Source organism: Pleurodeles waltl, chromosome 3_1 (assembly GCF_031143425.1).
Source record: "Pleurodeles waltl isolate 20211129_DDA chromosome 3_1, aPleWal1.hap1.20221129, whole genome shotgun sequence".
Classification (NCBI taxonomy): Eukaryota; Metazoa; Chordata; class Amphibia; order Caudata; family Salamandridae; genus Pleurodeles; species Pleurodeles waltl.
This window is the reverse complement of record NC_090440.1, coordinates 1,922,298,878-1,922,313,039: the sequence shown is the minus strand read 5'-3', so window position 1 is coordinate 1,922,313,039 and position 14,162 is coordinate 1,922,298,878. Positions and strand designations below refer to the sequence as shown.

Here is a 14,162-nt window from a genome sequence, read left to right as displayed (position 1 = left end):
TGGGACAGAGAGCATAATCACTGGGGTCCTGGTTAGCAGGATCCCAGGGAACACAGTCAAACACACTGACATCAGGCAGAAAAAGGGGTTAACCATGCCAAGAAAGAGGGTACTTTCCTACACACAGTAGACATGAGGTTGTGGCATCCTGCCTCTTCCAGGATACCTAGGTGTGACAATACATGATTTGTAACATTAGTCAGTGTATCCACAGAAACATACATGATGCATTCTAACAATATCATGTGACAAAGCATTTCTGACTGGATAGACATGACATCCAGTGTGCATCCCTGCCGCAACTACACAAGGGTCACATGTGAACCCATGGTTTTCTAAACATGTGTCCACAAAATGGATTTGGACGAAACTCAAAGATGTGCCACACAGTTGCCCCTCAAAATGTGACTGTATAGTCCGACAGCCAAGAAGACCGTCGGCGGTGGTGGCCCATGCACCGCTGTTAAATGCCACCTGTGCCCTGCAACAAACTACAGTAGTGGTTGAATAGAAGGACCTACATGACAAGACAGAATAAGGATGTTGGTTATGCAACTGAGCATATATTGCAGGTCTGACACAATTTATAAACCCGAATACAGCATTTCAGGCCTCTAAAATGGCAGATGCCTGACGTACTCCACTGGACATTAGGAACTGCCTATGACTGTTGGCGGAAGTCCTCAGGGCAGTATGCAGTTGAAATCATGGTAGACACAGCCGTAAGCTAACATTGTTACCTGACGTAACTGCCATGTTGTGCACATTCACTCACTTGACTCCAGACACTGTTCACAGCAACACCTCCACGACCTGAGCTGCTGTGTGCCGGCTCTGAAGCCAATCATGCCACATCCATCAGGTGTCTTCTCTCCAGAGGAGTTGGACAGGCTAGTTGATGAGGTCTCCTGTATGGACAGCCCTTGGCTCACCAGAAGAGCAGATAAGAATCTCATAGGCACAATTGATACTGTTCGACACCATCCTTTCCCTCCTCAAAGGCTACAATGTGCCTCTGTGTGCCAGTTAGATTTATTGTGTGCCTGTTATTGCAGTTTGTGTTCAATCAATGGGATGTACATGGTGCAGGTATTGGTGGTCAGTACTATACGTTAGGTTCAGTCACATTGTGTTGTGCGAGGTTTTTGGGGTCCTAGGCCCTCCTTGTGTTGGATGCACATAACTAGGTAAGAAGACTTTACTGCCATCCACTGACATCTTTTTCTTTACGTTTGTAAATGTGAGACAACATGTATGTGCATGACAGGATGAGCTGTGTATGCATTTTGTATGAGTTATTCGAGGATCTTGTAAGCAATGTGTCTAGTACCACAGATATTTCACCCCACATCTTGCCTTACCAAACTGTAGTCCGGAAGGCATATCTTGAATCACCCTGCCCTTCAGGTTGCCACACACACCACATGCCAAATTGCTGATGCCCACATGATGTATTGTCATGCATTGAAGTGATGGAAATCGTGTGTCATGTAGGTTCTCTATGCCTGCAGAGGCCGAGCCTGTCAAATATATCTCCCAGTATGGGACATAGTCCATGCTGTGGTAGAGTCACTGTGGCACTGTGCCCACTCCCTGAACACCAGCAGATCGTGCCATGTGGCCAATATGAGGCTCTAGTGGCAAAACATGCCCTAAAAGCCTCAGACCATTTACTAGATTAGGAATGGGTACTGAGGTACATCCCAGAAGTAGTCCACATATGCATTTTTCATCATTGCCAATGTCTGTCTTTGACTCATGACAGGTCCCTTACTCCCACAGCTCTCTTGTCACATTCAAAGAAGTCTTATTTGTCCTGTACAGGATTATTGCACTGATGACAGTCCCACAGTGCAGACAATGTGTTGATTCCTGGGAGAAAGTGCCTTGGTCACATAGCAGAAATTGTGCAATGGATACCTTTGTATGTTGAATACTATCTCTGTGGGATAGACACATATGTCCAAAGGAGTGTTCTGTGGTACAGGTACATAACACAGAACCCATCCCCTGAAGTAACGTGAGTCTGCATTTGGAAGGCCACCGTGTACACACGCACAGGGAAGACACTTCAGCACGTCAGATCATGACCACCCCCCTAATGTCACGCATCCTGGCAGTGGCGTACCCAGACCGTAATCGGCATTTGAGGGGAGCACAGCAGCCACAATGGGGTGAGTACAGGGCATAATCCTGCTTGTCACATTGCCATGTTAATGTTTTAGGTTCTGACATCTCCCCCTGATGATTCAGGGATGTGCCATGTGTGACACAATAGATGAGTGACTGGTTGTGTAGATATGTAATGTGGTGCATACTGATGCGCTTGCCTATTGGCCCAGGGACCTAGGATACAACTGTGTACAATCTACAAACAATTTGCTCTCCAGGGTCAACATCTGGCTGTGTATGTTGATCAATCAAGTACTGCTTGTTGTAATGGTTGTAAATTCTATGCAACAGACCATTACTCCTCATTGTTACAGGCCAAAGGAAAGGAAGTGATGGATCACTGTCCTCAGCCATGTGTCTGGTTAAATGAGTATATTGGCATGTGCCAGCCAGAGGATACTTGTCTTCAGCGTGTGATGGGTGCTGGTGCCTCACTACTGTCTGTAATGTGCAAGATGTCCATCATACATGTGACAGAGCATACATTTATCTTTGGGTGCAGCTACAGATCAATACTTTCCCTTGGTTGGTGGGGAATGTCCGTGCCATCACTGTTGCCAACATTCCTTTTGCCTACATGTTGGCATGTGTCCCTTTCTCTTTTGACAAAATGTGTACAGTGCTGTTTCATGCATGGTCTACCTGTGTTCATGGGATGATTCCTGCAATGCCTCACATATATGTGCATGCCAATCGGTGTTTGGAATAGGGCATTTGTAACAGGAGTATATTTTGTGTGTCAGCATTGATTAGTTGGCTCACACATACCCTAAGCCATCATTGCATGTCATTTGGCATATACAACAGCAGTAGGAATGAGGAACAAGACGTGCATGACTAGATTTGTTAGCCACAATGTGCATTTCCAGGCCACTGATGTGACATCATGTAGTAAAGTGCACTGCACATGTGTAATGGGGAAGGTTTGTTACCTGACTGTTTGCATGCATCATGGAATGTTGAAATCACATGTGTTTGGGTACAACCATTCATCCACAGACATCTGGGATTGCAGGACCAAAATGGAGACAGTGATGTAGCTTCCCAATGGGCAACATGTTGAGGGCCTTCTACAGGTACTTGCAAAATCTTTATGTCTCTCCAGCATACAAAGGACTAATGACTTTTACTGATGCAATCAGAGTATGTAATTGTAAGGGGTGCTAGACATTAGTGGTGATTTCCCAGGGGCTTGCTGATTCCTTGTGTTGTGGATTTTAGGGACATATCTCGCTGACATGTTGTACATAATGCCTACAATGCACATTTCCATGCCAAATGTGTAGCCTATCACAGCAACCTTCGTACTACCTCCATGACTCTATTGGGACAAATTTCACTTGGTGAAGTGTGCATTGTGGTTATGTTTCCAGTGTGACAGGAGTATTTCCATGTCACCTTCTATCGGCTACTGTGCTGTTGTCAGCAACATGGCATGTTCTGGGAGCATCATTTCTTATTGTTGTGTTATTGTGTATGTGACAAATAAATGTATGCATGAAATTGTGTGGGATCTGTGGGAATGCAGTTGGCATTGGCCTACTATTGTATGACAAGAGGTAAGTGAGGTATGCTCCATGATACAAAGCATTGAAGGTGTTGTGGTCTCCTACTTGTTCTGTGGTTCCTGTGATTGCACAACTTCAGCCATGCAATTGTGGTTGTCTGAGATCCTGATTTTCTTTTGGGCAACTGTTGACAGTTCTGATGGCATGCATGCATATGGTATGGTACATGTTGGGGCCTCTTTGATGGAGTTTGTTGCTGGGGCCTACTTGACATCATGGTAATGTTTGCTAATCAGAGTTGTTGTTCAAGTGTGATCGGAGACATGTGGGGACCCTATTTCTCTTTGTATTTGCAGCATCAGCCCAGACAAGTGAAGGATACAGGGCACAGCCAAGTGGGAAGCATCTGGCCATGGCATCTCTGGTCAAGACACCACCGACACAGAGGGACCCAGTGGCCGAAGGGAGTGCCACGGAGGAGACCGGTTCTACATCATCATCATTGGATTCTTTCCCCAGTGGCCACCTACTGGTGGTGGACTCATCTGGACATGCTCCAGTACCATCTTTGTCCACCACCCCAGTTCCATCACCACCCTCCCTATTGCTTCTCTCCGGGTTGGCTGTGCCCACTCACCCAAGAGTGGCGCCTGGAAGGCATTCATTATGCCATGTCTGGCCTAAAGAGATCTTTTCAGGCTCTGGCCTCCTCAATGATGGCCGCCAGTCACCCTCCTTTTGTCCCCCCCCCACCTCCCTCTTCCCAATCCAAATACCCAATTTCTCTACCCATCACAAGCACACAGACAGATCCGCATGACCCCACCTCAACACACACAAGCAGCACACATAAATACAAGCAACACAAGACACTCCAGCATGCAAGCACTCAACATACACCAACACACATGACTTCAGCGACCACACACACACCCCCGGCCACATCAAGCATACCCACAGACACCATGACAACAGCCAGTGACACACCAACCACACCTGCAGACATCACCCCAATAGACACACAGACATCTATCACATCCACCATACCTGCATTCTCCACCCTAACAGACACACAAACATCCATCACTTCCACATCATCCAGCACCTCCACCTCCCAGCACCCAAGACACGCAAACGCCCACACTCACACACACAACAGACACCACCCAAACATAAGCATACCTCACACAGGACACACCCATGAAATCAACACTGACATACCAGGCAACCATTCCCTCCACCTCCAAATCCCCCACCCCTTCTGATGACTGTCCCTGTGTTCCCAAGTAAAGTTTTTTTTTAACTTGCCCTTTCCCCTGTTCCCTCCACTCCCAAACCCATGAGGCCCGACCCACATTTCAACCCATCCCTTCCACAACCAAGTCCTCCCCTGTCACACTTACCCACCTGCAAGCACCCATACCCTCTTCCCCCAAGATGAAGCCCACCCCTCCTAAGAAAAAGTCCACCCCACCCAAACCCAGTCATCCCAAATCTGATCCCACCCCTGCCCGATAATCTCTAAGGTGCCTGCCTGCTCTCTTGATGCCCATATTTGTGGAGGTTCCTTGGCAGTAATAGGAGCCAATACTGTGCACTTAAAAACTGCTGGACTGGCCAATGGCCTTGGACTTTTGCATTTGGTTGTTAATAAACTCAAACAGTTGTTATTTTGGGTACAAATTTGCCCTGCAACTCCTTTTCTACCTTTATGTTGTTCCTGAGTTACTTGTGTTGTCTGCCTATAGTTGTGTGTTTCAGCCTGCTTGCTGATCTATTTGCTGTTGTTTGCAGTATCTGATTTTGTGGGCGGTGCTGGTGTCATCCAAGACAAAGGTAGAGATTGACTGTATATGTTTGTTAATGCAATTGTGGTGTCATTGCACTGTGTTCTGTTTGGTATGGTACGTATTTCATCTTGTGTTGTCCAATGTCCGCATGTGTGGTGTTAGACTTGTCCTCCTAACATCTCAAGTGTGGGAGCTCCACTTTTGTTTGTGCAGACATGGAGGGTGTTAAATTGTGCTACCTTTGTTTGCATTTGACTGTGCATGTGTCCATTTTGCCCTGTGTACCATGCAGCTACTTCATCTAGATGTATGTCTCATGCTGTTGCAGTGGTATGTGCTTTCTTGACTTGCACTTCCACATTGTGCACATAGGCATGTCACTTGGCTGTAGTATTGTTTTTCTCTGAGATACCTGAAAGGCCAGTTCCTACGCAAATGTTTTATGGGCATGTACAAAGTGTCCCAGTGCAGCACCCTTCTCAGAGTGCTCCTGATGCCACCATCCCTATTGTGCAGGTATTGTTTGCATAGTGAGCTTTGGATATGTGTCTCTCTGACTATTGTGCATCCCATTGCCCTTCCATTGTGTTACAATGTGGGTGATGTGTGGTTCGACTGCAGGGCTGTTTAATGGGAGTGATGTTTGTGTTCCATGACACATCCATACATATGTGTGTTGGATCTGACGACAGTCCATGGCATGTGTGCAATGTGGGGTTGTCAGTTGTATTTGTAGATGTGATGTTGGTGTTGTGTACAGTTCACTGTCCCTGTACCTAAGATGTGTAGATGTGTGTTTTTGTGTAGTGTTGCAGTGCAGTGTGAGTGACCTGCCCAAAGGGGGTGTTTAATAGCTGTGAATGTGTCCTTCTTTATGAATAACTCCAACTGTGTACACAATGACAAGTGTACTAGGTGCCCATAGCGTGCCCCCCATCTTATGTGATTAACAGCACAACGACCTGTTGTTGGGCGTAATGACACAGGTAGGTAGGTGTATTTACGGTCAGTTGCATCCAAAGTGGCATGGATTTTAGGCTCCATCGATAAGCAGCAGTAGGACTTCTGTGATGGGCTCCTGGCGGCACAGGACATGTAAAGCTGCCTGCAGGTGAGCTGCCATCTTTATACTCTCGGTGGTTGGACCGCCACAGTCACATTGGTGGTGTGCAACCTCATAATGTGTCCAGCGGAAACACTGTCTCCGCTGGCCTATTGGGCTGCCTTGTGACTTCAGCGGTCTGTACTGCCAGCCAATGCTGGCGGGACCACAGCGGTCTTTACTCCATAGGCCCACATGACTTGTAATACAGTGGCCCACCCGGCAAGCCAATGGCGATCAGACCGCCACCACTGCCATGGCGGTGCACGGACTGCCAACCTCGTAATCAAGCCCTTATTTTTTAAAGCTTCTACAGGAGGCTAGAAGTAATCTACATTCTAAACAGATTAGTTGTAAAATCTAGTTTGACAAAGTAAATGATCCAAACGCAAAAATGTTAAAGAAGGTGAAACCTGTTCTTGCTCGCAAAGGTGAGTCTGAAATCATGAATCTTGTGTAAGTGGTGAAAGTTGCAGGCAGTGCTGTGTTGTTGCACAAGAAGGGGTGGTGGAACTAGAGTTCTATCATGGTGCTTAAACCAGGTCAAGAGTGCATTTGGCAAGAATGGAGTAAATTTGGTGATGTTGATGATGAGATTGCTTTTGATGATTATGCATTGAATATGAAATATACTCGATGTAATGAGAGCAGCATTTTGTCAGAACAATATCAGGGTGAAAAAAATCAGGCTGATAAGGGCAGATCAAGAGAAGCAGCGACAGTTCAGCCTCTTATTAATGAAGCTGAGGCTGATGAGGTGGCGTTGAAACGTTTACTACTTCTGAGTCCAGAGCAGATCTAGTTGAAACACGTTACAATGCAGTTCAAAGGGAGTGATCAAATTTTCAAAGAAGCTGAATGATTTTGTTTTGTATTCATTTGCATTTTGTATTGTGTCCTGTTTACATTTAGCTATTGTTTATATTGTTTTATTTTTATTTCGATTTTTTAAAAAGGGACATGTATAGTATCATCCATTGTTGTATGGTATTATGCACGATGAGTTATGTGTATAGTTATTTTAGAATTAAGAATGTTGGGGAGTAGAATGTGGTTGAGGGGAAAGGTCAGGTGGAGCTCGTGCTGATTGTCTACCACTCGTGACTTTGTGGTTTACAAATAAAGTGAAGCTCGCTACCTCAACCTTCTGTGTGTGTGTGCCAACTCCATTTTTAGGGTTGAGCCGGCGTTGCATGCGCTCGGGCATGCGTTTCGCAGGGAGACTCTTTAGTATTTAGAAAAGGGCTCGGAGCCCTGTCAACTTCATGTCAGTGTTTTTTATTGGTTCGTGGGCTTCCCTAATAAAATCTGCTTGCCTTCATTAGTCGAAGGCACGCATATGGCATGCCTTTTCCGGTGGCTAGCCCTCCTCCAGCGCAGCGACCAAGTACAGAAAACATGCAAGGCTCGCTGTTTTCCATCGGGCTCGTGGACTTTTTTTTCTCTAATTTACGAGCCCGAGATCGCTTGCCAGAAGTCGAGCGCTTTACATACTTGATTTCACTTTTTCGTGTTATGTACATAAATGCACTTTTGCCCGATAGGTGAAAAGTCGGGTTAGGAGTTTACATCGCGATCAGCTCTAACATGAGCAAACGCGAGACCCGATGCATTGTAAATGCTTGTTTACAGATGTGTCTCAGATTCTTGGAGTCAATCTTACTGTTAGATATTCATAAGCTAAAAACCAATCAAAAAGTAACGTTTTGGTATGATACACCTATAGATTTACAGTTGTAAGTAATTAAACAAGCACACTGACCCTCTAAGAGTTCATTGTTTACCATTCTAAAGAAATAGAAGGTGGCTGAAGGAGATTCACATGGTGTCCATCCGACTATGGAGCCTGCAGTTATCACTAGGGCTAAATTCTTGGTTTCTGTATGAAATACTTACCCACGACTTTGGTCGCTGCTGTGGCTGAGGTCCTGGTGTCTTTGCGTGCTGTATGAGACACAGCAGCTGTGGTTATTGCTCTAGTGGTACGGTTCGTAGTGCTGCTCCTGTGCGCCATTCCTGTCCAGTTCCAGATGTCACACAATACCTCACTCAACCTGCTGCATTTTAACCCTGCAAGGACAGAAGGATAGGGAAACAGCAATCAATGGGCTTGTGTCTCTTGTTCCTTACATCTGCGGAGGTGACATTGTTGAAGAATCAAGAGGTGGGTGCAGAGGTGAAGAGATCATAAACAGCCTAAGATGACTACTGTAGGTTCACCAGCAGTGGTGTGTCATTGACCCATACAAACTGCTCTTAGGCCAGTGATACAGCACGTAAATCTGCCTGACCATACCTCAGGCTCTGGTTCTATACTGACTGACACCCGACTGACCCAACTCCTTCCTACAGGCTCTGGGCCCACAAAGACACCTTGTGGAGCTCCAAAAGTACTACAACCTAATGTGCTCGCTTCTCATACCAAGCGCTGCTCTCCCGAGAGAGTTCCTTCTCATCACAACCCCCCCCCCCCCCATCCAGAACTCTCGGTGCGCTCTGACAGGCTTTGAAATCTCACCAACTGCAGAAAATAATTCAAATTTACTAGGTTTTCTTATGGGCAGCATCAACAACTTAACCCTGATGGACACAATGCGGTGAGGTACATCAAACATCTCACCCAGGCACAGATTTATTCTTAATATTTAAAAGCCTGGTGAACTCTAGACTTGGTTACTGTATAATGATGTAAGGTGAGGATCTTTTTACCAGAGATGAAGTACTCGGCAACAAAAACGTTAATGCAACCTGTATCAGTTTGTGTCAGTACGTTCCTGATACTCACGTTTGAATGATGGGCAGGCATATGACAGGCATTAATGGCAGTAGATAAAGCACCTTTAGACCCTGATAGACCCTGATAGCCTTGTTGTCAATTAAATATCGTCCAATTGCTAAATGAAATAATATATCCAGAGCAAAATCCACTGGCTGGATTGCTTTCACCAGTAGACTAGAACAGAGTACTAAGGGGCATGTTTATAAGCTCCTAGCGCTACCCTGCACCACATTAGGTCATTTATTTTACGCTAATGTGGCCCAACATAGCCAAAATCCTTCCTCCATATTTACAAAGTTGCGCAATGCATGCATTGCACCACTTTGTAACCCTTCGCGCTACATTATGCCTGCGCCAGGGGGGGCAAAAAAATGGCGCAAGGAAATCTAACAGATTTCCTTGCGTCATTTTTATAGCACTTTTAACGCCTGCTCAGAGCACACATGGTGGCGGTGGGGGGGCGCTAAGGGGTGCAAAGAAAGTGGCTCTGCACTAAGTGCAGTGCCACTTTCCTTAAATATTCCCCTTAATTCACTAAATTAAATAAGCATTTTCTGCAGCCGCTCAGCCTAAAATGCACATGGTACAATTTCAATACCAAGCCAATCTCATGTTTGCAAAGGTGGGTCTTTGCAACAAGTGCGGGCAGTGTGCTCCGTTAGGTGCGGTGCATTTTCAGGACCATCATGAAGTCAGAGGGAGAAAATGTCAGGGGTCAGATCCAGTGCAGGGGAGCAGGGAGGGTAAAAGTTGTTGCGGGACGGTTTAGAGGTTGAACAGTAGATAGTAGGTGGCCATCTTCTAAGTGCAAATTGCGTGACAGCATGCAGTGAAAACAGATGGGTAAAGTATGTCGGAGAAGCCCTGCATATGGTCTTTAATTCTATTCTGAGCTTCTTTAATCAAGCCTTTTAGCTAAGAGCGTGTCAGCATGAAGCAAGAAGCAGGAAATACCACCTCGTCTGTGAAAGTAAAAGGTGGCTTGTGTGGCAAAGTAGATGACCTTGTACAGAGATGGAGGGACTCTGAGGTACGGGACCAAAAACCTATTACAATAGCCAACATGGCTAATTACTTAGATCTGATTAGGAAATTGACAGACTAGAAAGGGGAAGATTTTTTTAACATTTAGGCCCATATTTATACTTTTTTAGCACCGCGTTTGCGCCGCTTTTTGACGCAAAAACGGCGCAAACTTACAAAATGCAATTGTATTTTGCAAGTTTGCGCCTCTTTTGCGTCAAAAAATTAAGCAAATGCGGCGCTAAAAAAAAGTATAAATATGGGCCTTAGTACCTATCATCACTTTTCGTGGCAGTGGGTTAAATAAAATGCCTATGTCAATTGTGTGGGAGAATAGTCTAAAGCTGTCATGAGTGCGAAGGGAACATTCAAGGGAACTGAAATATAAAATATATGATTGTAAGGTTGAAACAGTATTAAGTCAGCTTGAGAGGGTGGCGCTGAGGTAATGGCGAAATAAGCTGCTGCACGTTTGGCTCAGTTCGGCATGAGTAAATGGAGAGACATGCAGTGGTCTGACACTGTCTGGCAGTCTAAAATACAGGACATACGATAGGTAGAAATTAATTTAAAAACTAAGATGTATGTGCATGCACTCACACATGCTTACATACGTAAGTTCCGATTCAAACTTGCAAGCGCATGGTGCCATCCTGATTCAATCTACTTGCCCAGAACTTGGAATGGACTCAATTTAATTCTGCTTCTTCTGTGCACATTTCTGCACACATTCAAGGTTCACCGTATTCCATAAGTCCATAATACCACTGCTACTCATATATATTCTGCTATATGCACACATTTCATCGTATCTTATAAGTGAATCAAAATGGTTTCAATAAAACCTGAAGTGGGTCCTTAAACACATCCTGCATTACACTAAGCCCTAGAATGTGAATATTGATCCTGGCCTTATTGCCAAACACATTACTCTCTTCACATAAGTCTTTGTAAAGCACAGATTGGGGCATTTTGGCAGGGCCGGACTGGGAACCCAAAGCAGCCATGGCAAATTTTGTCAGACAAGTACCTTCCCCCCCTAGGGTGCATAGAGAGTGTGCCTGACCACTACAGTGGCGCTTTGGCAGTTCTACCCCCAAGAAAGTTAGAAAAAAATGGCAGAAACAGTTCATCCTACAACACATTTTTCATCATATATTCAATTGTATTAGGTTTTGAAGCATAGTAAATGATGATCTTACAATGCACCAGGATCCAGCAGTATTTATTGGGGCTCTTCAATGATTCCATCACCATTACCCCTGTAACATTGCCTCTCATCTCTCCATAGCCCCTCTCTAACATTTATTTCATTTATTTTATAGTGCCTGTCTTGCCAGCGTGGTCTGTTGGAGCACTTTAAATCTCACACACACATACAGAGACAATGACTCATACATGCGTAAATCAGTGTATAGAACTGTTACATAAGACAAAGGGGGCTACATGGTGTAGGATTCACATGTCATCCATACTGGTAGGCATGTTTTAAGAGTGCTTGGTCTGGGGCAGCATAAACTCAGCATTCAGAAAGTAACACAATGAATGGGGTTGACTCTACTAATAACAATTTCTACCCAAACAAATCCTTTTAGCGAAATTAGGATAATCAAGGACTGGGAAAAATCTTTCTAACATGTATCATGCAGTTTGCATGCAGCTCTTTGTTGGCTGTCCATAGCTCACTGTGCTAGATTATGATTGTAACTTATGAACTGCACAGTAAGAAAAGGATCTCTGTGACAAAAGCAGTATCCCACTGAACTAAGCACATTAAGGCCCATATTTATACTTTTTGACGCAAAACTGCGCCAACGCAGTTTTGCGTCAAAAAAATTAGCGCCGGCTAACGCCATTCTGAAGCGCCATGCGGGCGCCGTATTTATTGAATGACGTTAGCCGGCATTAGCCGGCGGCGCTGTCTGGTGTGTGTTAAAAAAAACGACGTACACCAGGCAGCGCCGGCGTAGGGGGAAAATGGCGTATGGGCGTCCAGAAATGGTGCAAGTCAGGCTGAGGCCAAAAAATCGCCACAACCCGATTTGCGCCATTTTTTTACGACGCCCATCCCCCATTGAAATGACTCCTGTCTTAGCAAAGACAGGAGTCATGCCCCCTTGCCCAATGGGCATGCCCAGGGGACTTCTGTCCCCTGGGCATGGTCATTGGGCATAGTGGCATGTAGGGGGGCACAAATCAGGCCCCCCATGCCACAATTTTTTTTAAAAAAAATACTTACCTGGACTTACCTTAATGTCCCTGGGGTGGGTCCCTCCATCCTTGGGTGTCCTCCTGGGGTGGGCCAGGGTGGCAGGGGGTGTCCCTGGGGGCAGGGGAGGGCACCTCTGGGCTCATTCTGAGCCCACAGGTCCCTTAACGCCTGCCCTGACCCAGGCGCTAAAATCCGGCGCAAATGCAGGTTTTTTAGACCCGCCCACTCCCAGGCGTCATTTTTGCCCGGGAGTATAAATCCGACGCAATAACATCGGAGTCATTTTTTAAGACGGGAACGCCTACCTTGCATATCATTAACGCAAGGAAGGTGTTCACGCAAAAAAATGACGCTAACTCCATGAACTTTGGCGCTAGACGCGTCTAACGCCAAAGTATAAATATGGAGTTAGTTTTGCGTCGAATTTGCGTAGAAAAAAACGACGCAAATTCGGCGCAAACGGAGTATAAATATGCCCCTAAATACTTTTCTGTAATCTTCATAGTACACATTCTTTGCAGCAGGCATATTAACCCTCTGCGCTACCTTACATAAGTCAAAACTGCCACTAGGCAAAACTGGATCTCTCTCCAGCAGGTACATTAATCACCAGAGTTATTTTGCCACTTTTATTGTTGCCTGAAATTGTTGGATATGCAAGGAACTGTGAAGTACTTTTAAAACTGCCATGCTGCTACACAACGGGCCCCCCAGTAACAAAAGCGCCCCCCAACCTTACAGCCTTCAAGAGAAATGCCTGATGCCTGGTACAGCCAGTCCCGCCTTGCATCTTGGTGCTGAATAACAGATGCTTATTGTTCTCAACAGTACGCATTTATCTGATAGAGACTTCTAGTTGCAGAGTCCTTACCTTTGAATTTCCCCTAGCCGGCAGACTGGATCTTGAGAAATTTGTGAGGAGTACCACTGCGTGCCATCAGGTGTCATCGGTCAGCTCTGCGTCCATCGTCAGCGTCATCTGCGACGGGTATGACGTTGTGGTCTCTAATAGTGCCACCCCGGCGAGCTGAAGTCAGTTCTTTTTTTCCGCACCAGCATGCACTGATCCGAAGAGAACTAACCTTCAGTCATTTTCTGACTGGCTTTTTTCAACTTTTTATCAAAGGGTTTTTTGAGTGTTTTACTCCTGGTGCATTGAGGATGCCATTTAGAAAGACTGGCTTCAAGCCCTGTGGCTCTTGTCATCATGCGATGTCAATGATGGATAGGCACCTCGTGTGCCTTTGGTGCCCAGAGCATGACCAAGACCCGAAGTGATGCTTCGAGTGTCAGGTCATGCATTTGAAGGCTTTGAGGGAGCAGTCCCTAAAGCTGAAAGCCTGACGCTCGACTCCACGCAAGTCAAAATCTCGGTTGAGAGGAAGGTTCCTGGATCAGTTGCAGAGTCCTCCATCATTGTTGTCCCACTCTAAGTCCTCGGAGCAATAGGGTAAGTCGAGGCAGAAGAAGAAATCTAAGAAGTCAAAGCATTCTTCAACTTCTTATCTGTCGAGGCGAGGGAGTGTCGATGTTCTAGGCCTCACTCTGCGGAGTCTGCAACTGGGCTGACTCTGCG

At 45.7% G+C, this 14,162-nt stretch overlaps 1 protein-coding gene across 1 annotated transcript in view; it reads right to left on the bottom strand.

Moving 5' to 3' along the window:
- The window catches only part of LOC138283643 (fibroblast growth factor receptor homolog 1-like), a 73,560-nt gene extending 59,768 nt beyond the window's left edge, over nt 1–13,792 (bottom strand). Inside the window, exons 1-2 of the mRNA XM_069221579.1 lie at nt 13,669–13,792; nt 8,469–8,642 (exon numbers count right to left, since the gene is read on the bottom strand). Coding sequence (XP_069077680.1) covers nt 8,469–8,642; nt 13,669–13,792 — 298 coding nt within the window. The remainder of the gene's footprint in view (nt 1–8,468; nt 8,643–13,668) is intronic.
- Nucleotides 13,793–14,162: the final 370 nt, after the last annotated feature.